The sequence below is a fragment of the Haliotis rubra genome, unplaced genomic scaffold (genome assembly GCF_003918875.1).
Source record: "Haliotis rubra isolate DU_JTF1 unplaced genomic scaffold, ASM391887v1 Scf556, whole genome shotgun sequence".
NCBI lineage: Eukaryota > Metazoa > Mollusca > Gastropoda > Lepetellida > Haliotidae > Haliotis > Haliotis rubra.
In genome coordinates this window covers 370,926-395,024 of record NW_025767253.1, presented here as the reverse complement: position 1 = coordinate 395,024, position 24,099 = coordinate 370,926, and the positions used below count along the sequence as shown (strand labels likewise).

Below are 24,099 nucleotides of genomic sequence, written 5' to 3'. Positions count from 1 at the left end.
GGTCTATTTCAGGAACTGCTCTGGAATTCAAATTTAGCAATTTAGAACTGTTTTGTCTTTTTGGGGTCATTAAAATTTGTAAATTTTTCCTCAAGAAAGACATAAATATTAATACACCTTCATGTTTATTGTATTTTTATCTTTTTGAATTTTTTTTGTTATTGTAGAAATTGAATAAGGTTACAAATGTTATTGCATAAAAATAGGACAATTTCATAATCTAAAGTGAATTATACTGTGAGTTAATATATTCTAAAAAACACTAATGAAAAATGTAAGAAATAACAATAGTATTTATCAGGGTTTTTAGTTCCTGTGAAACTGGGAGAAATGCATTATTTGTTTCTTTTTTGGTCTCTCCTGAAATCCTTTTAATTTGAAACTAAAGATCACCCTTTTGTTTTTCATGTATCATGTAAACTGACATACCAGTTATCTTGGGGAAAAACATCATGTTATAACTTGGTTTGGAATATTTTTTTCCCCAAATCTGTTGATTGATGAGGATTGTCTTGACATTGATTCTGTTCATGTACATTGATTGACAATCTTTGTGCAGCTGCTTAGTATCAGTGTCCTACGATCTCACTGTTTGTGGATAAAAGGTTTTAATTGAAAAATATTTTCATAGCTGAGAGCTAGACATTTGGAAAATACCTCTGTGTCTCCGTAAACATACTGGCTCAGTGTTTGACTTATGACAACATCGTTGGAATTACAAATCAATTCTTTGAAAGGTTCAAATAAAATTATTAAATTAGATATGATGTGATGACAGAAATGATAAAAAAATAATGCTGACAGTGTCTGATGAATTAAAACCTATCCCTGCTGATGAACACACAATTCTTTCACACTATCCATAAAGGTATGACAGATTTACTTTGGTAATATGAAAGAATTTCACAGAAAGTATGTTGATTTTGTTTGTTTATAATGAAGCAGAGAACTTATGGATAACAACTTTGTATTTATTGTAAAGTGTGAGTTATGTTGCTCTATGTGCAAGTGCAAGAGGCTAAATTATTGCTCACCAGTGCAAGAGGCTAAATTATTGCTCACCAGTGCAAGAGGCTAAGTTATTGCTCACCAGTGCAAGAGGCTAAGTTATTGCTCACCAGTGCAAGAGGCTAAATTATTGCTCACCAGTGCAAGAGGCTAAGTTATTGCTCACCAGTGCAAGAGGCTAAGTTATTGCTCACCAGTGCAAGAGGCTAAGTTATTGCTCACCAGTGCAAGAGGCTAAATTATTGCTCACCAGTGCAAGAGGCTAAGTTATTGCTCACCAGTGCAAGAGGCTAAGTTATTGCTCACCAGTGCAAGAGGCTAAATTATTGCTCACCAGTGCAAGAGGCTAAGTTATTGCTCACCAGTACAAGATGCTAAACTATTAATGGTGCCAGATACCTGCATCTGCAATCAATTTACTACTTTATATTTTTAGTGGATAATAATAGTTCTGTTAAGAAGAGTCACATTTTGCCCAGTCATCTATAGTTCATTATGCAGAGTTTCAGCTCCTAGGAACATGCAAGAAACTTGGTTTGTGGGTATGGATCCGGTTCACCATGATGTAAATCTGTGTCAGCATCACACCCATGCTTATAGGTTTCATCAGAGTCTGTTACCTGCATCACTTCGGGCTCTACACCAACATTAAGTGGGGCGGTGGAGTAGCCTAATGGTTAAAGCGTTCGCTCATCATGCTGAAGACCGGGTTTGATTCACCCACATGGGTGGAGCCCATTTCTGGTGTTCCCTGCCATAATATTGCTGGAATATTGCTAAAAGCGGCTTAAAACCCAACTCACTCACTCATTTCAACATTAGGTCAACATGTGATAATATAACTGGAGGACTCTTCAAATTGTCTGTGAACTCATTCAGAAATAGCTATTTCTTCAGTTTGCAGCCTGAAAGTGTGTTGGTAATGGCTGATTTGGGTTTTCAGTTACAGCAATATCACGGGCAGCCTGAAAGTGTATGTACCCATGTAAATGAACCCGGCCTCGGTTCCCATTTTTACCAAAAGGCTACCCCATTTCAAAATATTTATTCTGAGTTGCATTCTGAGTTGCATTGCCATCCAGTGAATGAGTCCCTTGAGACATGTTACGTAAGCCCATTTATGAAGACTATCACTTTAACATGTTTGGTTCTAAAATTGTACACCAGCTTGTTGGAAGGTAAGGCAGTTTCGTGATGAGTGTCTAATTTCCCAGCATGCTTTGTATAATTGGCTGCAATGTTGATTGATCCCACCCATACTGTTATGTGTGTTGCTATGGTAACGTGGCCCTCCTGTTGCAGAGCTCCATGCAGGGGAGGTGAAGGATGCACCGAGAGAGTTACAACAACCCAAAACACCGTCTTAGCTCCCTACACTGTCTGCAAAACACTGTCTTGGCTTCAAAGGTGTCCCTTCGACTGGCAGTATGGTTGTCTGTCTGTCTGTCTGTCTGTCTGTCTGTCTGTTTCCTGGTTGGACTATATCCTTGCCTGTCAAGCAGCTTTTGTAATTCACTGTATGTAAACTTTCCAAAACCCCAACAAGCCATTCTAATCACATTTTCTTATGTTCTTCGCCTGTTTTAAAAAAAAATGAAAAAATATTTTTCCCATGAATATGAAAACAATAATTTTGACTCAGCTTTTACACATAAAAAATAACTGTTTTGTTGGCTTCCTGAAAAAAATGATACGTTGTGAAAAAACAAACTGGTCAACTTCCTACAGAGAATTACATTGTACATCTTGAATCAACAATGGACAGAATTAATATTCTGTCTATAAACAAACATCTGCAGAATAGTTGAGCTGTCAGTCCCTGATCACACCCCTTGTTCCATGTCTGCACCATATCTGTTCCATGTCTGGTCTGTATCTGTTCCATGTCTGGTCTGTATCTGTTCCTTGTCTGCTAATTGTTTATTCCCCAGGCAATTTCTATTAACCAACCCCATGTAACTCATCTCTACGGTAACCATGAAGATCCAGATTAGAATTGGTCTTCAGCAACCCATCATAAGAGGTGACTAAGTGCAATCGGGTGGTCAGCCTAGCTAACTTGGTTGACACATATGATCGTATTCTAACTGCGTAGATCGATGCTCATGCTGTTGATCACTGAATTGTCTGGTCCAGACTCGATTATTTACAGACCGCAGCCATATAGCTGGAATATTGCTGAGTGCGGCGTTAAACAACAAACAGACGGACATCTCTACGCCTATGTTGAAGCACCTGAGTTTGTCAGTAAATTGCCTTTAAGCTGAATGTCACCCTCATCTCTTCCATTCACCTCTGTCAAGTCCATTTGATATCTGTCGTCTGCTGTGTCTGTGTAATTACCTGCATGACGTCTGCCCTTTCAACAATGGTGATATGTCTATTATTGAAACAAGTAAGCATTCATTCATCACAACTGAAAGTAAAATGATTTCAGTTTTACTTAATGACAAGTTTCAGATCTTCAGACTCTTTAGGATCATATTTTATGTTATATGTTTATTCATACATGATGCTCAAAGTCTGTTCAGACCAGATCTACTGAAGAGAAGGTTGTGGATCTCTTGCAGAAGATCTGAGCATGATGTTTCTGCTATTGCAAGCTTGGAACACTTTGCTCATATGCCATGGTGTTTGTGTATCTTGTCCAGCTTACGGAATAGGTCCCCAGTATCCCATGGTTGTCTCCCTGTGAGAATCCAGGACATAATAGATCCCAAGTACCTCATGCTTGTCTCCCTGTGGGAATCCCAGGACAGAATAGGTCCCCAGTATCCCATGGTTGTCTCCCTGTGAGAATCCAGGACATAATAGGTCCCCAGTACCTCATGCTTGTCTTCCTGTGGGAATCCCAGGACAGAATAGGTCCCCAGTATCCCATCCTTGTCTCCTAGGGATGATTCCAGGACAGAATAGGTCCCCAGTACCCCATCCTTGTCTCCTAGGGATGATTCCAGGACAGAATAGGTCCCCAGTACCCCATGCTTGTCTTCCTGTGGGAATCCAAGACACAATAGGTCCCCAGTATCCCATGGTTGTCTCCCTGTGAGGAATCCAGGACACAATAGGTCCCCAGTATCCCATGCTTGTCTCCCTGTGGGAATCCAGGACAGAATAGGTCCCCAGTACCCCATGCTTGTCTCCCTGTGGGAATCCAGGACAGAATAGGTCCCCAGTACCCCATGCTTGACACCCTGTGGGAATCCAGGACAGAATAGTCCCCAGTATCCCATGCTTGTCTCCCTATGTGGGAATCCAGGACAGAATAGGTCCCCAGTACCCCATGCTTGACACCCTGTGTAGGAATCCAGGACAGAATAGGGTCCCCAGTACCTCATGCTTGTCTCCCTATGGGAATCCCAGGACAGAATAGGTCTCCAATACCCCATGCTTGTCTCCCTGTGAGAATCCAGGACATAATAGGTCCCCAGTACCTCATGCTTGTCTCTCTGTGGGAATCCCAGGACATAATAGGTCCCCAGTACCCCATGCTTGTCTCCCTATGGGAGTCCCCATGCTTGTCTCCCTGTGGGAATCCAAGACAGAATAGGACCCCATCACTTAATGCTTGAATAGGTCCCCAGTACCCCAGTACCTGCTTGTCTTCCCTGTGGGAACCCAAGACAGAATAGGTCCCCATACTTAATGCTTGTCTTCCTGTGGGAATCCAAGACAGAATAGGTCCCCAGTACAGTACCCCATCATGCTTGTCTTCCTGTATCCAGGACAGTATAGGTCACCCAGTACCCCATGCTTGTCTCCCTGTGGGGTTCCAGGACAGGGACAGAATAGGTCCCCAGTACCCCATACTTGTCTTCCTGTGGGAATCCAGGACAGAATCAGTCCCCAGTACCTCATACTTGTCTTCCTGTGGGAATCCGGGAAACACAATAGGTCCCCAGTACCCCATGCTTGTCTTCCCTGTGGGAATCCAGAATAGGTCCCCTGTAGACAGAATAGGTCCCCATCACTTAATGCTTGACTTCCTGTGGGAATCCAGGACAGAATAGGTCCCCAGCACCCTATGCTTGTCTCCTGTTAAGGATCGCAGGGCAGAATCATATGGTGGCTATAGTAATATGAAAGCGCTCAGGTTGTCCTGAACTATTTTTGAGAACCAGCATACCCACAGCACTGACTGGCTTCTGGCAGCATCCTCTGAGCCAACTATCAGCATGTCAACGACCAGTGTCAGCTATATGAGAGAGCGCCCCTCGTCCATTCATTCATCAATCTAAGACATGTGAAGAGGATACAGTAATCAGAATTCCCAGCTAAATTCACAACACATTTCTCATGTAGATCCTAAAGTGGTTTTTGATTGGTTGGAAATCCTGCCTACTCGACAGTTAGGTTCTGCGAAATCACTGACACTCGGAGAAAACCACGCTGTTTATTACATCTATATGATGTATTCACAAACTGAATAATCCAAATTGCTTTTCTTCTTGTAAAGATTTTTGACAAATTTCCAAATTATTATTAATCCCTGAATTAAGTTCTGTTCCATGACGCACCTTGTAATTATCAAATTATTTGAAAAATGTTAAGAGTTTCTGAAAAACGCATATACCAAGATGAAAAATGTCTTTCTGGTTTGTATGTATTTTAAAGATGAACTTCACTTACCAATGATTTGAGGCCCCATCTGGTGTTGGGACGTTAAGGCGTTTTTTGATACTTTCTGGTTAACTGGTTAATGGACATTTAGTTAGTTTTCCTATACAGAATCATTACATTAATAAAAGCTAATGGAAGTTGTCAGATTTTGAGATAAGTGGAGAATGTTGGAGATTTGTCTAATGTGGAATTTGTCAGAACACAATACCATGGGAAGTGTTCATTTGTATTTTTCACTTATTTACTTTTTATTTTTGTTGGCTGGTTGATTGATGCTACACTCAGCAATATTCCATCTGTATCACAGCAATCTGTAATTAATTGAGTCTGGAGCAGACAATCCAGTGATTAACACCATGATCAGCTATCCAGAATACAATGGCATTCATCAAATACATCTGCAAACTGGGTTTGTTTCCCCACATGAGCACAATGTGTGAAGCCAGTTTCTTGTGTCCCCACTGTGATATTGCTGGAATATTGCTAAAAGCAACGTAAAACTAAACTCACTCACTCATTCACCCAAGGCATGGGTACCCGGTAGGACGAGATGGTGATGTGACTAGGAACCTACTGGTGGACACCACCCGTGGAGTCAAGGAAGATAATTAAGTGCAGTTATAAGAGTACATGATAATGGTGTAAACATTTGAGCAGTTATAATTGTGCTGTAAAAATTTAATAGAATGATGTTAATGATATGTTTGTTCGTCCTTTTGTATTTCAAAATCAATTTATCTTTTATCTCATGTCTTTATCCGATGTCTCAGATAGGGCAGTTAGGGGTTCTGTGGTAGCCTTGTGGTTAAAGTGCTTGCTTGTCACAACAAAGGCCCAGGTCTGATTAATCACATGGGTACAATATGCAAAGCCCATTTCTGGTGTCCCCAGCCATGATCATTGGTAGAATATTGTAAAGGCAGCATAAACCCCAACTCACTCAATCAGTAAAATGGGGTGGTGGGGTGGTCTAGTGGTTAAAGTGTTTGCTTGTCACACCAAAGACCCTGGTTCGATTCCCCACATGGGTACAATGTGTGAGGCCGATTTCTGGTGTCCTCTGCTGTGATATTGGTGGAATATTGCTGAAGGCAGCATAAACCCAACTCACTCACTCACTCTACATCTTCCATGTTATCTGACACTTAGTGAAAAGTAATTTTTTTATGATATCATCTCTACTTGAACTTTTCAGGATGTGTCTTTTTCTTTATTTTTATTTCTATATTACAAAATCAACTTCTCTTTGATCTCATATCTTTATCTGATGTCTGTTTGCAGTTAATCTTCCAAATTTTCTGGCACATGGTAATAATGACCGTTTTCATGGCACCATTGCCACTCGAACTGTTCATTTTTGGTTCAGGTTGAGGCAAGGAGGGTCTTGAAGTGTTTTTCATAGACATTTGTTGTAAATTCCCAAGGAATCCTCATTGTGGAATTGATGGGGGGATGAATTGCTCCAGATTTTGCACATATACATTACCATGCAGCTCGACAGCTGCAGTTTTATGTTGGTGTTAGCAGGCATAAGTTTTAAATATTTATCTGAAATGCATCCTATAGATAAGCAATTGGCTTTACTCTCTAAACATTTAGGTAGTTAATATAAACCTTGGCAGAAGACAGGCCTCATCTCGGTGATGTCAAACAAGCAGTGGATTTGTTTGAGGTGATTATTTAAATGATATTGTGTCCAGCAAAGAGAAAATGAACACATATATTTATGATCCTGAGAATTTTTAACAATTTTATTGTTGTGGTTTATGGATTTGATTTGATTAATCCAACGCTGAAATCAAAATAGAAATCGATTACAGGTCTATTTTATCTTTGTAACCACTCTGTTTTGATGCAGTAGAAATTGTTTTGAAAGTGTTAGTAGGAATAGATTGAATGATTATGTAGAAAGCCTTTCGGTACTGCAAGTCCACCTTAAAGTGGATGTAGCCTCCTTGGACATCACTGCCTCTATATACCTGTTACTGTCAAATGAGTGAACCTCCTGTACGATATTCTTCAGTGTAAACCTAACTGGGCCAAACATACTTTAAGGCTGGGTAGACTTGATTGTTCGGGGGCTGGCCAATGAGAACCATGAGACCATTAGAATAGGTATAAGATGTTGTTTGTCACGGGAAGTACTAAACAACGAAAGGTGACCTACTTACGGGCCCTATTACTGGGAAAATGGTGTACTTGGTGTACAATACTCTTTAGTGTGAATCTACTGGGCCAAACTTTGAGGGTTGGATGACTTGATATATCTGAGGATGGCAAATGTTTTGATTCCTTTTTTCTTCTCTGTCGACATTTCAGAATGATCAGAAGTAAACCAAATGCTCCAAATGAGAATGATGTAATCTGTCAACAATCTTCTTGTTTTAGTTGGGAGGTGGGGTAGTCTATTAGTTAAAGCATTCGATCGTCATGCCGAAGACCCGGTTTGATTTCCCACATGGGTACAATGTGTGAAGCCTATTTCTGGTGTCCCCAGCCGTGATATTGCTGGACCATTGCTCAAAGTGGCAGAGTTGTGTCCCTTTGGCTTGGGCTCAAGTTGAAGATTTGTCTTGATTGTGTTTCTAGGTTTGTGAGCTCTGAACCCAGTGTTTCACCAGAGTGGTAAACGTGGAAGATCTGCATCAGTTTTGTCTTCTCTTCCTCATCTAACTGACGTGCTGTGATGTAACTGGAACACTGTTCAAAGCGTGGTTTAACAAACTTGCCATTACAGACACTGTGCAGATGCTTCTGTGTTCTGTAGTGTCGCTGAACACAGTGTCTATTACCATTCAGGGTTGAAAGTGATCTTGACCTTGAGACAACCTCAGTTCTCATGTTAAATGATGGGAGGTACAAATGCCTTAACTCTCAAGATTACCATGAGGAACTCGGTCCAGATCCATCATCATCATCATCATCATCATCATCATCATTCTTGTCTCCTCTCCTTTTTATCATGGGTATAAAAACAAATGGTTTAGAGAAACAGTCTACCTGACATGCTCCAGAACTCTGCCACACCACCAGCTATATAAATCTCTGTGAAGTAGGACTCACTTTAAGATGATGTTCGAATTCATCTAAAATACATCTGTTGTTCTCAAAGGGTTTTCAGAGGCTTCAGAATTTGAGGATGGCAATGATGATTCCTCCTCCTCCTCCTCCTCCTCCTCCTCCTCCTCCTCCTCCTCATCATCATCATTGCTCATTGTGCCCAATCAATTGATCAGTAGAGTCTGGTCTGAATCAATCAGTCATCTATCATTGTACTCCAAGATTTGCCCGGTTGTATTTCACTGTTTTGTCTGTGTTATCATGACCAAACATCATAGATCATGGACATCAACCACTGGATCATGTGCAACAGACTTAGCTGTCTGGCTTCTGTGATAAGATGTTGATATGATTGCTGCAGCAATAATATGGGCTCACTCCCACACACAGCAGGACTGATGCTCCGTGATACAGTCAATGGTTTACACTTGTTCCAGTGTAATGGCTGGTATGTAGATCTGATGTAATTGGTGTGCTGCTGCAACTTAAATAAAACAAATTGTGATTAGGCTGGAACTATTTATTACTTGTTTTTGAGATTTTTTAACCATCCATCCCTGAAAGCAGCATAGAATAATTTTTTAAATTCATGGAATTCAATTTCCAGGGACCCGTTTGACAAAGCTATCATAGCACAACGACAGTCGTAAGTCTATGTTAAAGTATGGGAGTTACGATGACCCTAGCGCTACAATTGCTTTGTGAAATGGGTCCCAGGTCTGTAGTTTTTACTACATTGTGTCTTTTATGGCATCCCTTGCCATAATGCAGGTCTTGGGGTCCATGGATGACCCCTGCGTTATGGGACACCCTCGTTATACATAACACAGAATATAGGCCAAGTAAAATAATAATTGCTTGAAACAAACAATTATATTTACATTTCTTGTAAATCTTAATGCCTCAATGAGATGAGAACAAACTTCACCATAATGCAGTTTTGAGAAACAATGTTACCATGGTTGGAAGACATTGATTGTGTATCATTTGTTATATTTTACTTATAATAGTTTAAAAGTCACAGATAGATGTGTAAAACAAGTAATTACATTTGCCTGGCCTGACTAATACATATTTTATACCGTATTTCCGTGACATTGATTTTTGCAAAGAAGTCCATGGCCAATTATTGATGCCCCGAGTGGCTACAATAAGTTTGCATCACTATGAATAAGTATTGCAGTAACCTCGTTTATATTGTGCTGTTTGAAGTCATTGCCTGCTCACTCTTATTTCATGATTTGAGTTTGATTTCTTTTCATTACCTTTCGATATTTATGATTTATTTTAATAATAAAAATGGATTTTTTGTATGCATGATTATCATTTTTCTGTTATTTTTTGTATGTGCTGGTTATTGACTGTTAGTTGTAAACAGGATGGTTATGCTTAGTTTGTGTTTCAGTGTCATATAATTTTTTAGATCGTCCAGACCACTTTTATTTCTTGTTTTACGGATCCACCGGTCATTTTTTCAAGAATAATTAAAAAAATGAAAATTAATTATCCCCGCTTAATAAGTAAAATCCTGATGTTTATGTGATATAAGTGAAATACTCTTGAAATCAGTGTGAAACCTAAACTCACTCAACTTATTTTTAGTTGATATAAACAAACCAAAAGAGTTCATATGAAAACTGATGTGGGTTTTTGCTTTGACTGGTGATTTTATTTTATTTTTTTTTTTTCCCTCCTGCCTTTAGGTTTTCTGAGCACAAAAATCAGTAAAACAAGAAATAAAATTGGTCTGGCCATAGCTTTTTATTTCAGTTTTGCATCCTATGGGAATTTTGTCATGACTACTTATTCAATTTTATGCAATATTTACAAATGTCATCTTTTCTATCTTTTGTGTCTTTTTGGCATCTTGCACATTTTCTCTTATCCCAAATATATACATTCATGTTTGATGAGAAATTTGTTTTATTTCATTTAAAACATATACAAGATAAATTTATTATATGTATTATTGGTTATTACAGGTAACAATATGGCATTAGCTCTTTACAGATGTTATTCTAATATGATGGATTATTCAGCTTTTATTTTTAATCATGTATTTTCTTTTCAGCGAAATTGTTGTAATTTTAGCTGCATTTATGGTTGTAATAAATGTTTTTTTATGTTCAGCAAATTTTGTGTATATTTAAAATGGTGTATGTGGTGCCATTCTGTCAAGATATAAGATTAGTTGTAATGTTTGTGTTATTTTGTGTTTACAGACACATTACATGATGATGGCGGGATGATGTCATTTCGACGTTTGTCGAACCTCTTCTCAACTAGACGGAGCACTGGACGTTCTCCTTCTTCACCTGATCCAGAGTTCATGTATCATTCAACATCAAGTCTTAACAGTCAAATCAAGAAAAATCCTCGGGCAAATTTTAAGAGAGAGAAAAGTGTCACGGAACTCATGCGAAATGCATCCAAACATGGAAATGGAACCTCCATCATTCGTCAAGATGGGACATCTGTAATTATGAAAGAAGGGAAAATTGTCAGTGTTAGACAAAAGAATGAAATGCCGCGGAACAGTCCTTTGTTACAGGGGAGAGCACTGTTCAAATTCAGAGAAACAACAGGGGGGACGACTAACAAAGTTGGAAATGGCAGTACAGTAGAGTTAGCTCCCCTGATTACAAATGGCCGACTTTCTTCACATGAAAACAAGATGGAAGACAATAATTCTTGTGGAAGTGATGAAGTGTTTGATAAGGGTAATGAAATGATGAGAGAAAATACTCAAGAGACGAATATTTGTGATGAAATCGAAGGTGAAAGTGATGCTAATGAAAACAACAAGTTAATTGCTAGTCCTGTTCATGAAACTGAAAATGCAGAAAATATGACTGCCATTGTTGAAGAAGAAGTTAAAATTGTTATCAGTATTAGTGACGATGATGGCATCTTGAATTCAATGCCACTAACCCCAAATACAAAGCATCGGCTCACAAGGAGCGATTTGTTCCTGGATGTAGACAAAAGTGACAATGATGATAATCCAAAAGCAAAGAAAAGACTGAAATGTGTGAGAAGTTCTGAAGTTTTGTCTAAAGCACCACTGCTGCGGTTTCCATCGGTTGAACATTTGGACATTCCCGAAGGGTATGCCACGATCTGCTAGTGACAACAATTTCAAGAAAATCAAATCTTCACCAAGACCGTCACCTCTTATCCCAAGGAGATGGACGTTTAGCAAGCTTAAAACATGATCTATCCGAGATGTTTATTGTTGCAATGAGACTTGTTAAGGTGAATGAAATACTGCAAAATGTCTGTGTATTTACATTTTAGAAATATGTCACACAACAATATTCTCTGACAATGCTGTTGAAATGATAAATGTTACCATTGCTACTGCTGATGAATATACTGAAATATTTGCATGTCTATTCTGAAAGATTTGATGCTGCAATGCTTTGATAGACATGTTTTATTCTTATAAGTAAGGTTGTCTCTTACATAAGAATCTTATGAGAGACTGCTGTTGGTCTTGAAACGTTTTTTGCAGGGCATCTTTAATCTTGGATGATTCTCGAAATAGTATTAGTCCTTCACTTTCAAATCAGTATTTACAAGAGAATGGAGGAAGCAGAAGAACAGATATGTCTGTTTTTTTAGTCCATTCAGTTACCATGTTCCAAAGAACACACTGAAAGGCAAAACGGTGATGGTCACGTTCATCTTTGAGATTGTTATGTTGACAACTTGTCTGATTACCAGCTGGCTGCTGACAGAATGGTCAAGATGTACAGATGGTTTTCATCCTGAGCCGAATCTTCCTGCGTCTGCTCGAGAACAGAGGCAGTTTGTATGCATAACATATTCCGTCTTATATCTGCAGCAACAGGTCAGATCATGCAATATCTCTCAGACTAGAATGTGGACTTGATTTCATGGCTGTAGGTTTTTCATGGGCCACACATTTGTGACATAAAATGACAAATAGCTAGGAAGATACTGAAGTGGAGTTCTTTAGCGTCTATTGAGAGTGACCTGATTGCTTACAATTGGCCCATTTCTGGTGTCCCCTGCCATGATGTTATTGGAATGTTGCTAAAAGTGGCGTAAAACCATACTTACTAGGATGATGGCAAAATGGAGTTCTTCTGCATCCATTTTGACTGCACGAAAACTGAGGGACTTGATCGCTTACAATCAAATCAGACCATTATAATACCTGTATTTAGGATATTGATGGGATTTCACAAAGCTACCCTGGAATATACTTACACAAGGACATCAAAGAGTCACGAACACTTAGAAAATTGTGACTTTTTGAGGATTGTTTAACAGGGCTATTTGTTCAACCTTCATGAATTACCATGCATCCTTGTTTGACAATTTTCAAAAATAATCAAGGAAAAGAAATGATTTCATAAATAATGTCACAAGGTATATGAGGCAACAATGCCCCTGACTTGTTCATGAACAACTTATCTCTTCGGGATCTGCTATTTGATATTCTGTGGGGTTGTAATGACAACAAATCAAAAGGTAACGTTATCATGAAAACATTATTGCTATTCAAAACAAGAATGAATTCATAGGCTGTGCTATGTCAGAGATGTTGACTATTTTTTAAGTGTATGCCATTTGAAATTATGGAAAGAGTTTTGTATTTTGTATGGAGACAAGATATTTATTCCGGTACAGCTGCAAAACCAAACACCTTTTCATGAAAACAATGAGTCTACAGATTTTAAAGAAAATACACCCTGCAACAATATATTCTTTCACAGTTTCTTTCAACAGTCCGAACCAAATTTTTTTAAAAATTCAATCTTCCTGGAAACTTTTCTTTTTTTTTGTAACACTTCTTTTTTTAAATTACCTCCCCTGAATATCAAATGAATAATTTTTTAAAACTTTCTCTGGGACTCCTTTTTGGAATTTTTTTTAAATTTTTTATATTTTTGGGAGTTTGTTTGTTACCTGAGTGGGGTTATTTGGTGAACACTTGATGAAGTCCCAGTCTCCTTCCAGAATATCAAATGATGGTTACGATTCCTTCTTCTCGTACTCCATGCTGTTGATCACTGGATTGTCAGGTCCAGACGCAATTATTTACAGGCCGCCGCCATATAGCTGGAATATTGCTGAGTGTGGCGTTAAACAACAACCAAACCAAATCGTCTTGTACTTTACTCTTCATCCTCATCAACTATGCCATATGTATGTTAGCTTAGTGACAACAGATACGAAATAGTCTGGTCTATATGTCATGTTTGAAATAAGTAAGGAAATTGTACAAATATTTTGCTGAATGCAAGAATATTATTTGTTGTGAATAATAATTGTAAATTTGTGTTGTAAAGATTATTTGGATCTCAGGATGTCTGAAGTTTTTCAGATCTGCAATATGTGGTGATGTAGTATTGTTTTAGAAATTTGTCTTGTTGATCAATAGCCCACTTTGGATTCTTGTATTTCCTGTTCAGTGCCACCCCAAAGGATTTGTATATTAACATTGCTATGTTTTTCTGTTTAATGAATACTGTGCTACTCACTGTAGTTAAAGAAAGATCCTTTTGTATTGCAATAGTTCATCTGTCATGCTGTGACAGGCTGACTCTGATTTGAAAGAAGAGAATTCTTTAACTTCTGAGTGATATCTTGTATTATTTTAGGCCATGTTGATGTTATCCCTTTCTACCATTGACCCATTGATTGTTGCTGTTATTTCCTAACATGTGATTGCTATTAGTCCATGGACCAAATACTCAGTTACAGTGTTGTCATGTCAACCATGAACTGATTGCTGCTGTTATTCCGTATCGTTATGTGATTGCTGCTGTGTCCATGGACCCAGTGTTAAATTGTTCCTTGGATCTACACTAAACACTAGAAACGAGGGGTTCCCTGCTGTTTCATGTTGCACGATCAGCTCTTTCATGTGAGGGATCAGTCTTGTGGCTGAGGGCTCACATGAACGCCATGCAAACCCAGGCATAGGTGCTGTTTGCTATTGTCTCACAGTAATGCCATGTAATACTGCCATGAACCCCAGGGACAGCTTTTATCTGTCATGGTCTTGCAGTACTGCGATGCAAACCCAGGGATAGCTTCTATCTGTTATGGTCTTGCAGTACTGCGATGCAAACCCAGGGATAGCTTCTATCTGTTATGGTCTTGCAGTACTGCGATGCAAACCCAGGGATAGCTTCTATCTGTTATGGTCTTGCAGTACTGCAATGCAAACCCAGGGATAGCTTCTATCTGTTATGGTCTTGCAGTACTGCAATGCAAACCCAGGGATAGCTTCTATCTGTTATGGTCTTGCAGTACTGCGATGCAAACCCAGGGATAGCTTCTATCTGTTATGGTCTCACAGTAATGCCATGTAATAACGCCATGCAAACCCAGGCATAGATGCTGTCTCTTTGGGCTCACCGTAATGCCATGTAACAACATCATGCAAACCATGGTATAGATGCTGTCTCTATTGACTCTAGTGATGCCAAGCAAACCTAGGTATAGATGTTGACTCTCAGTAATGTCAAACAAGAACTCTATGTCTCATAGAAATACTGAGACAGATGTGTTGCTGTGAGCTCACCATTTCTTTACCTGTTACTAATGACTGGGATTCTGGTTTGCACCAAGGGTCAGTGCTATTCAATAAACAGTGGCAATGATATTCCCTTGAATTATGTAATGCTTAAAAAGTAAAAAAATATAAAGTAAATACATGGTATTCATCGATGGTGTGAATATCAACTTAAACATTTACTTACTCGCCAAATCCAATTCCATCCACCTCTCCTTCCATCATCTCTACTTTTTGTTCGACTACCTACAAGAGAATATGATGAGTCTAGAAATGAATGTTTTTTTTTATCACACAATTGTTTCGTGTTTTCAAAATGTTACATTATACTTCCTTAAGCATATATTACAATAGAGCTTTTAAGATATATTTCCTGAATGATGCAGATGGTAGAAATTAAGTAAATTGTTTTCTAAGTAATATGTGTTCATAGATGTCATTTACTAGGGTATTCAAAATCATCTGTTGCTCACCTCAACTGTCGTCAAACTTGTGGAGTTCAGGTCTTTTTTAAATTTGTACTCTTTTGTACAAACATGCGAAACCTTAATGAGCTGATTCATTGGGGCATCCAACGATGATTAATTACCCCAGAGTTTTACGGCAATGTTGTGATTTTCTTCTGCGAGCGTGACCGTCTTTAAATCAGCCTCAAATGCCTGTGACATCTTGACAGAAAGGAATTCACTAATTAAATGACACAAAATGTGAACTTATATTTAAATTGTTATTTTGTAAATGAAAATATTTTTCTTGTTTTGTTTAGTTTTTAATGTTACATCTGGTACTGTTTTGAGACAAATTATCAAATAACGTCGAATTGATTAGAATTATGTGATTCCCTAATAATACTAACTTGTTCCACTTTTCCAACCACGGTGATTTTGGCCCCTATGGGCGTATCTCAGTGCTTCTTTCACGGTTTTCACCAGAGGGTTTCGAAATGTGTCAATCAGTCCTTCATTGTATGGAAGTGGCCTGCATGAAAGAATCTGTAAGAAAGCAAATATAGAGAAATCATCAAACATGAGCATATTACATACTGAAATGAAATATTATTTATAGTAACAATTAAATTGGCTTTAGGTATTGTGGACTGCATATACGATATGATGGTATGGCAGTTTAAATGATGGTATTATACAACGTAAAGTATTCCCCTTATTTTAAACACTATTATTAAGAAACATGACTTCAAGTCCCGATTTGATTCTGGCACCAGATTCCAAGTTTTTGTACTCCCCAATGTAATTCAAAGTGTGTCTTATTTACTGGTTAAAGTCTTGAGTCATCTCTTCATTCCATAAACTACCTCTCTAGGGCCCATTGACACAAGTTCACTTTCACAGATTTGTAATCTAACATAAAGCCAGACCAATTTTATTTTGTTTTACAGATCCACCAGTCATAGTTTTTCAAGAACAAGATAAAAAATAAAAAGCAATTTTTCCCGCTCAAAAAATAAAATCCTGTTTTTATTGGCTCAAAATATATACTTAGAAGAAATTTTTTAGAGTGTTTTTGCCCCATATACACCTCATAAACTGCCATATGTAAAATACTTTTAGCATTTAAATGGAATATTATATTGACTGGTGATTTTCTTTTTTTCTCCTGCCTTTAGGTTTTCTGAGGACAAAAATCCATAAAACAAGAAATATAATTGGTCTGACCTAGGAAATATATGTCTTAAAAAATCCTAACTTAGTTTTGAAAAAACTCCCCTAAATAAGTATGTTTCTTTGTCTATCCAGCTGTGATAAGAGTCGATTGGATAGGCAAGTGGTTATAGGATTTGCTCATCGCTCCAAACACCTGGGTTTGATTCAAACCCATTTAGGGACCATTCATAATTTAGAGAGGGGGTGGGGGTGTGTGTTCACCCACTTTGTTCCTGGGAGGTAGGGGGTCATCAATTTTGTACACATGCAGTAAGGGGTGTGTGTGTGTAAAAATATTACAAAATTATGCTTTAAAGTTAAGGGAAAGGAGGTGGGGGGTGATTGAATTTGTACATGACATGCAGGGGATATCACTTACTTTGTACATAAATTTTAGAGGAGGGTCATTCACATTGAACATGCTTTTCTATAAAAATCATCATCACACACACCCCCAGTCATAAATTATGAATGGTCCCTTACGGTGTCCCCTATTGCTGGCATGTAGCTGTAAGTGGCATAATACCCAAATCCTTCCTTCCCTCTCTCTCTCTTGTATAGGTCCTCCGGTATCTCAAATGGTATTGGTTTAGGGAGCACTTACTGACGTGTGCCAGAACCATTACTCAAAAAGTATATGGAAACACTTAATACTATAACTGAAGTTTTATGAAGTTCTCCTCAGTGTAAATACAGGTTTTTTGTGTTAAACTGTACTGTTTTAATCATACCTCTGTAGATGAATGTTTTACAAGAAGTTTCCCCAACCTCTGTGATAATATTTACAACAAAATGGCAGATTTGTTATAGTTTGTAGGCAAATCATGTAGTTAGTATTCATATGAATACATGATTTAAGTTTTTCTTTGGAAATTACCAAATAAGGAACCAAGATATTTTTATGTGAAGTAATTCAGAATCAACTGTTTGGACATTTACCAATAACTTCCTAATGTAACAGTATCGATCTTTGATGGTTGACGATGGGGCAATTTGATTGATTTGCGTTATCAGCAGTATTTTCCGACATTATCATGCGATATTTCACAACAAAAACATGCTGTTAATACAATTACTACTATAATCCCAGATGAGAACTCTCCATTGTATCAATATATTTAATTGCTGAATGCACATTCTAAATGTTCTTGCGAATAAGATGCATATGCGACATACCTCTTTTGCTGATAAAATACCTCTCACGTTGCAAATATTTCTGCATGGAATGAAAATCAGCTGTATTTGCTTTTTAAATATATTTGTATTATGCACAAGTAAGTGACAAGACCTTTATGGGATGTTTATACTTTGGGATACCTGTTTATTTCTTCAACTTACACTTATTTTAATAATGATGAAAAAACAGGAAAGAAAGCCTTATTTTTAGATCCGCTCTGTTTAATACAGGTTATGTTGTGTCTCCATGCATAGATTTAGGAATTGTTTGGAGAAAGAAAATTAGCAAAACAACCAAAAACAAACTTTTGGTTTTCAATTTATAAAAAAAACTTACTTACATATACTCTCTTGTAAATCTGACATGAAATGTGAATGTTATATCCTAATAATGAATATAGGGCCAAGATGGTTTGTTACAAATATTTTCTCCAGGAGTATTATTGAAGCTGCAACCCAAGCAGATTGATTGCAATATTTCTGACTGACATAGACATTAGAATGTCAGTATTTTGGGGGGAAGGGAAGTGACACAAATTTGATGATCCACATCCTCCAAAGAACAAATTGAGTGACCCCTCTTTAAAATCAACATCATCACCCCTAGCCATAAATTATAAACAGTTCCTAAGAACTCTGTTAGACCCCGATACTCTATTGTATACACAGGTATTCATCATCATGGATTTGTTTTAGAAGACACATATCTATTTCTCTAGTCACACAGTTTCTTGCCCATGAGCTTTTAAATTATTAAAAACCAATCAAATTGAACTTTTAATGTGCATCTGTATCAATTCTGGCTGCATCCCGCCATGATGTAACTAGAACACTGTTTCACAGAAGCTTCATACCATGTCATACAAGAGGCGGTGGGGTAGCCTAGTGGTTAAAGCGTTGGCTCGTCACGCCGAAGACCCGGGTTCGAATCCCCACATGGGTACAACGTGTGAAGCCCATTTCTGGTGTCCCCGACCGTGATGTTGCTGGAATATTGCTAAAAGCAGCGTAAAGCCAAACTCAGTCAGTCAGTCAGCAATGTCATACAAGCAAGTCCTCAAACATTTAGTCAAATCAGAACACTGATGTAAACATTTTAGCTTAGCTGGACAGAATGTGTGGAAAAGGAAGGGAAGTCCTGCTATCATTCATTCAGTATTTAAAATGTTACGCGTGAAGACAACTCTTCTTATACTGCAAGGTGGTGGGGTAGCCTAGTGGTTAAAGCGTTCATGTGTCACTTTGAAGACCTGTTGATTCCCCACATGGGTACAATGTGTGATGCTCATTTTGGAGTCCCCTTGCCATGTTATTGCTGGAATATTGGTAAAACTACACTCACTCACTCACTCTTATACTGCTGCTGATACTATGCTCCTTATTCTATATCATGAAACAACAAGGTAATTTGATAGGCTGGCTATTATTAGCATGAAACAACAAGGTAATTTGATAGGCTGGCTATTATTAGCATGAAACAACAAGGTAATTTGATAGGCTGGCTATTATTAGCATGAAACTGGTCTCAGAACTAAGTTATGGTTGCATGGAGTCAAGGGTATTTAACGAAACAGAGTGGAGAAAAATACCCTGGATAGCCCAGGATGAGCTCATTAATGCTGCATTAAATCATGGCATTGTGGCAGGTGGACCTCATGGTCGGGTGGTCAGGCTCACTGACATGTCATCATATCCCAATTGTGTAGATCAATGAGGTGAGGTGAGGTGAAATTGGGTTTAACGTCGTGCTGGAGAATATTTCGCTCATATGACGACGTTGTAGATCAATGCTCATGCTGTTGATCACTGGATTGTCTGGTCCAGACTCGATTATTTACAGCCAGCCGCCATATAGCTGGAATATTGCTGAGTGGCGTTAAAATCAAACATGGTTGATGTTTCGAAAGAGAAATATTTCGGAATCTGTGATGTGAATCGCTTCTTTGAATAGATAAATGAAAGGAAATAACATCAACACAGACTAAAAGGGCTTTTTGAAGTGATTCCCTATTCTCTTTGGTTAGAACCAATGTCTTATCACAGTGAATACTGTAGTCAATGTAGACATTGCAAGTTTGGTCGGAGTAGAAGGTGCTTATTGGCTCAAGGTGCTTTAATACAGCAAATTAGAAAATCAAAATACATTTAAGCAAACAGAAATCAAAGAAAATTATGTCATCATAAATAACGTCAGTTACCAAGCTGGCAACTGTATATTAAAAACAATTCAGAGGTATTTTTATGATCAAATAGATTTATTAAACAACTATTTTACATGTCACTCATACAATATATTACATGTTATTCCATACCGATCTTCCCACTTTTTTTCAAACATGCTGTATTGTTTGTTACTAAAATCTATTGTCAGGGATGTGAATATTATATTGATACAAACATGAATAGGTTACAAACATACAGGTCACAAAGAAAGAATTGAGCACTGTAACATCCATCATATGAGTGTCTGCTACTTCTGAGAGTAATGCCCATTGGGAACCAGGTTGACACACCTGCCTCATCTAAGGGCCGCAACTCTACATTGTCATTTGGGGCAAATTGTACCACCTATGAACATGATGTTACATCATAATTACAAAAAAAAGAAGACAGAAATGATTGCATGTCTACGAGTAACGGGGGCGGATCCAGGATTTTGGAGAAGGGGGAGTGCACATAACTCGTGAAGTCCAAAGGTTCGGGGAAAATGTTCCTCAGGGGGGAAAACTTGGGGGAGAAGGGAGTGAGGGTTCGCACGCACACCCGCCATCTGGATCCGTCCCTGAGTAAATAAACTTTTGAAGTTAACTTTTGCCCATATATTTATGTCCTATGTGTTCTATAATCCTGTCTCTATATTCCCATTGCCTATTACAACTGATTTTGTACACAAAATATCAATAGTAAATGGCAGGTTATTTTAAGCTTACAAGACATACAAGGGAATAGATCTGTCAACATTCCAGTATTATGGATTGTATTTCTTCCCTTGGTCCTGCTGCAAAAAGCAATCCTGGCTCTGACAATCGTAAGTCCATGATAAACTATGGACGTCACTTCAAGGCTACTGGTCCACACTGCTGCCATATAGCTGCAGTATTGCTGAGTTCAGCATCAAACAACAAACAAAAACTATAACGCCAAGGATTGCTTTGTGCAGGTGGGGCCCAGTAGTTTCAGACAAAAGCAGATTCAGATATGTTTGTATTAATATAATTTCACTGGCAGTTCTGCATAATATTGATCCTATCATACATGTAAACTGATGCCTCAACAAGACTAGTTTCTTCTTTGAGGATGTTACACTGTCCTAAGCTGTATGCTTTCTACCAGCTGCGTTGTAGTTGTAGCAGAGTATTTCTTATACTGGCATCCCAGTGTGTAAAATATAGCCTGTCCTACTGTCCTTTACAGTCTTATATTTTTGAAGGACGGTCTGTTAAATAAGTAAGGTCGTCCTTTGGTCGGGAAATATTTGAAAAAAATAACTTTACTTGGTTTGAATGAAGAGTTTTTAGATGTAGCAGAGTATTTCTTATACTGGCATCCCAGTGTGTAAAATATAGCCTGTCCTACCGTCCTTTACAGTCTTATATTTCTGAAGGATGGTCTGTTAAATAAGTAAGGTCGTCCTTTGGTTAGGGGAATATTTGAACAAATTAACTTTACTTGGTTTGAATGAAGAGTTTTTGTTTTGGGGACTGGCTGTATTTGTTAAGGACTGGTCTGGTCACTGTTTTGGACAGGCTACATTTCAAAACTATTTTATACACTGGACATCCACTGGTCACCAATGTACAGCTAAACACCTCCATAATACATTGCACTGCCTTCTCAAGCTTGTGGAGTACAAATTACAAAATGTCATGGAAACTTTAATGCTTAGTGTTCTCGAAACAATGGCTGTGGGGTAGCCTCATGGTTAAAGTATGTACTCTTCATGCTCTAGATCCACGTTTTGATTCTCCACTTGGGTACAATGTGTGAAGCTCATTTTCTTGTTCATATTGCTGAAATATTGCTAGAAGTGGCGTAAACTCACTCACTCATACATGCAGTGTACACGTACAGCCCCTTAATGAGGGGCTGCTTCTAACCGACAATTATTTCTAAAGATATGGTTTTGTGATCATTTAGAGTTTCTGCATTAGGATGCAACTGTATCAAGACGCATTTTACAAAATGCCATAAAATATAGTTATGTAGGGAAACATCCTTGCAACTCTCCATTTATTAAACATAATGGGTCTTGACTCCATTGTTTCCAAGGAATGCAGAGTTACTCAGACATTCCCTCATATGTAACGTACATTCTGATTGAAGTTGGTACAAAGTCATTATCATACTCCTCTAAGAATGTTGTGAAAGCATGTGTATCGTGGCTATGTATTGGCGACCAGTAGGTATCAGATGTTAAATGCAGCTAAAAGGCACGGCTTTGCAGCTTGTGTACAGCATGCTGCCCTTGATCCTCTAAAAGTGGACAGCCCAATGGTCCACTCCATTCATTGTTGTTTGTTGTTGAACCTGTGATGTGCAGTATGTGTAATAAACATTTGCTTTATTCTTCTTGTTTGTTGTTTCCATCATGGCCGAGACTGGTTCCTGGCAGTACATGCACTGCATCACCTTTAAGACTTGATCAGTACTGATGATTTCAGTAAACAGACATGAAGGGATTTTCTTTATTCTGCAGTCAATATGTTTACACAAACATGATACATTAATTGTCCTGGATAATTAAACACATCCATAAACCTGTTAAAACACAAGTATCTTTCTATCATTATATATACAGCTGGGAAAAAAAATTACAGATTATATATTTCCTCATTAAAATAATAATTGGAAATTGTGTGCTTGTTTAATTTTATGACGAAAACAGTTTTGTCTACAATGTAATGCACCTCTTTTGACTGTATACAGACACCAGGGCTTAGATTTTCGAAGCTCTCTTAGCTCTAAGATAGTAATAAGTCCCATACATTAACATTAACTTACGACAATCTTAGTGCTAAGAGAGCTTTAAAAATCTAGACCCAGACTATTATCAGAGGACATGACATGCATGCAAAACAGTTCCCTCACCGCGTGTGTTAGTGACTGTCTAGGAGGATCTCTTATTGTCTGCCTGGACAAGGTATTGGTGAATACAGTGAGTGAGTTGAGTTTTCTGCCGCACTCCAGCTATATGGCAGCGGTCTGTAAATAATTGAGTCTGGACCAGACAATCCAGTGATCAACAACATGAGCATGGATCTACCCAATTGGGATACGATGACGTGTCAACCAAGTCAGCGAGCCTGACCACCTGATACCATTAGTCGCCTCTTACAACAAGCATGGGTTACTGAAGATCACTTCTAACCCAGATCTTTAAAGATGATTTGTGAATACAAGTGTTACATGTAACATGTAATATTTCGGTTTACACTTGGGTAAAGCGCAGATTCCAGTCACTGCCATATGTCTGAAATGCTGAGTGTTGCGTTTAAGAACAAACATATAAACATTCTCGACCGAGTGAGTGACAGTAATTTGGTTTTATGCCTCTTTAAGCAATATTCCAGCATTATCAACACGCACCAGAAATGGAGCTTCACACATTGTACCTAAGCGGGGAATAGAACATGGGTCTTTGGCATGACAAGCGAATGCTTTAGCCACCAGGCTACCCCCATCACCGCCTGGGATTTGAACCCACAGTTTTAGAGTCAGGCACCAAATCACCAGCACGCTAAGTCAGCAGTCTAACCCACATAGCTCTGGAAGCTGGCAATTTGGTGCCTGACTCAGAGTGGAGGTCCGAATCCCAAATGGGACTCAACCCAAAAAGTACTAGAATCTGTACTTTACTGAGAAAGTGTAATCCCAAATATAACATGTTACTTTTGGCCACTTTCCAAATGCACTGTGTATTCACAGTAGTGGATCTAGAGGGGTGGATCTTGGGTGCATAGCACTGCATACACACACCCTCCCCCAAAACATTTTCCCCCTAACCTTCATGATTTATGTGCA

At 38.3% G+C, this 24,099-nt stretch overlaps 1 protein-coding gene across 2 annotated transcripts in view; it reads left to right on the top strand.

The window, feature by feature from the left end:
* The window catches only part of LOC124253861 (neuropeptide FF receptor 2-like), a 256,788-nt gene extending 243,328 nt beyond the window's left edge, over positions 1 to 13,460 (top strand). For both annotated transcript variants that reach the window (XM_046687709.1, XM_046687710.1), the window contains one exon: positions 10,911 to 13,460. In XM_046687709.1, the coding sequence (XP_046543665.1) occupies positions 10,911 to 11,815 (905 nt within the window). In that variant the 3' untranslated portion in view covers positions 11,816 to 13,460. The remainder of the gene's footprint in view (positions 1 to 10,910) is intronic.
* The last annotated feature ends 10,639 nt before the right edge of the window (positions 13,461 to 24,099 follow it).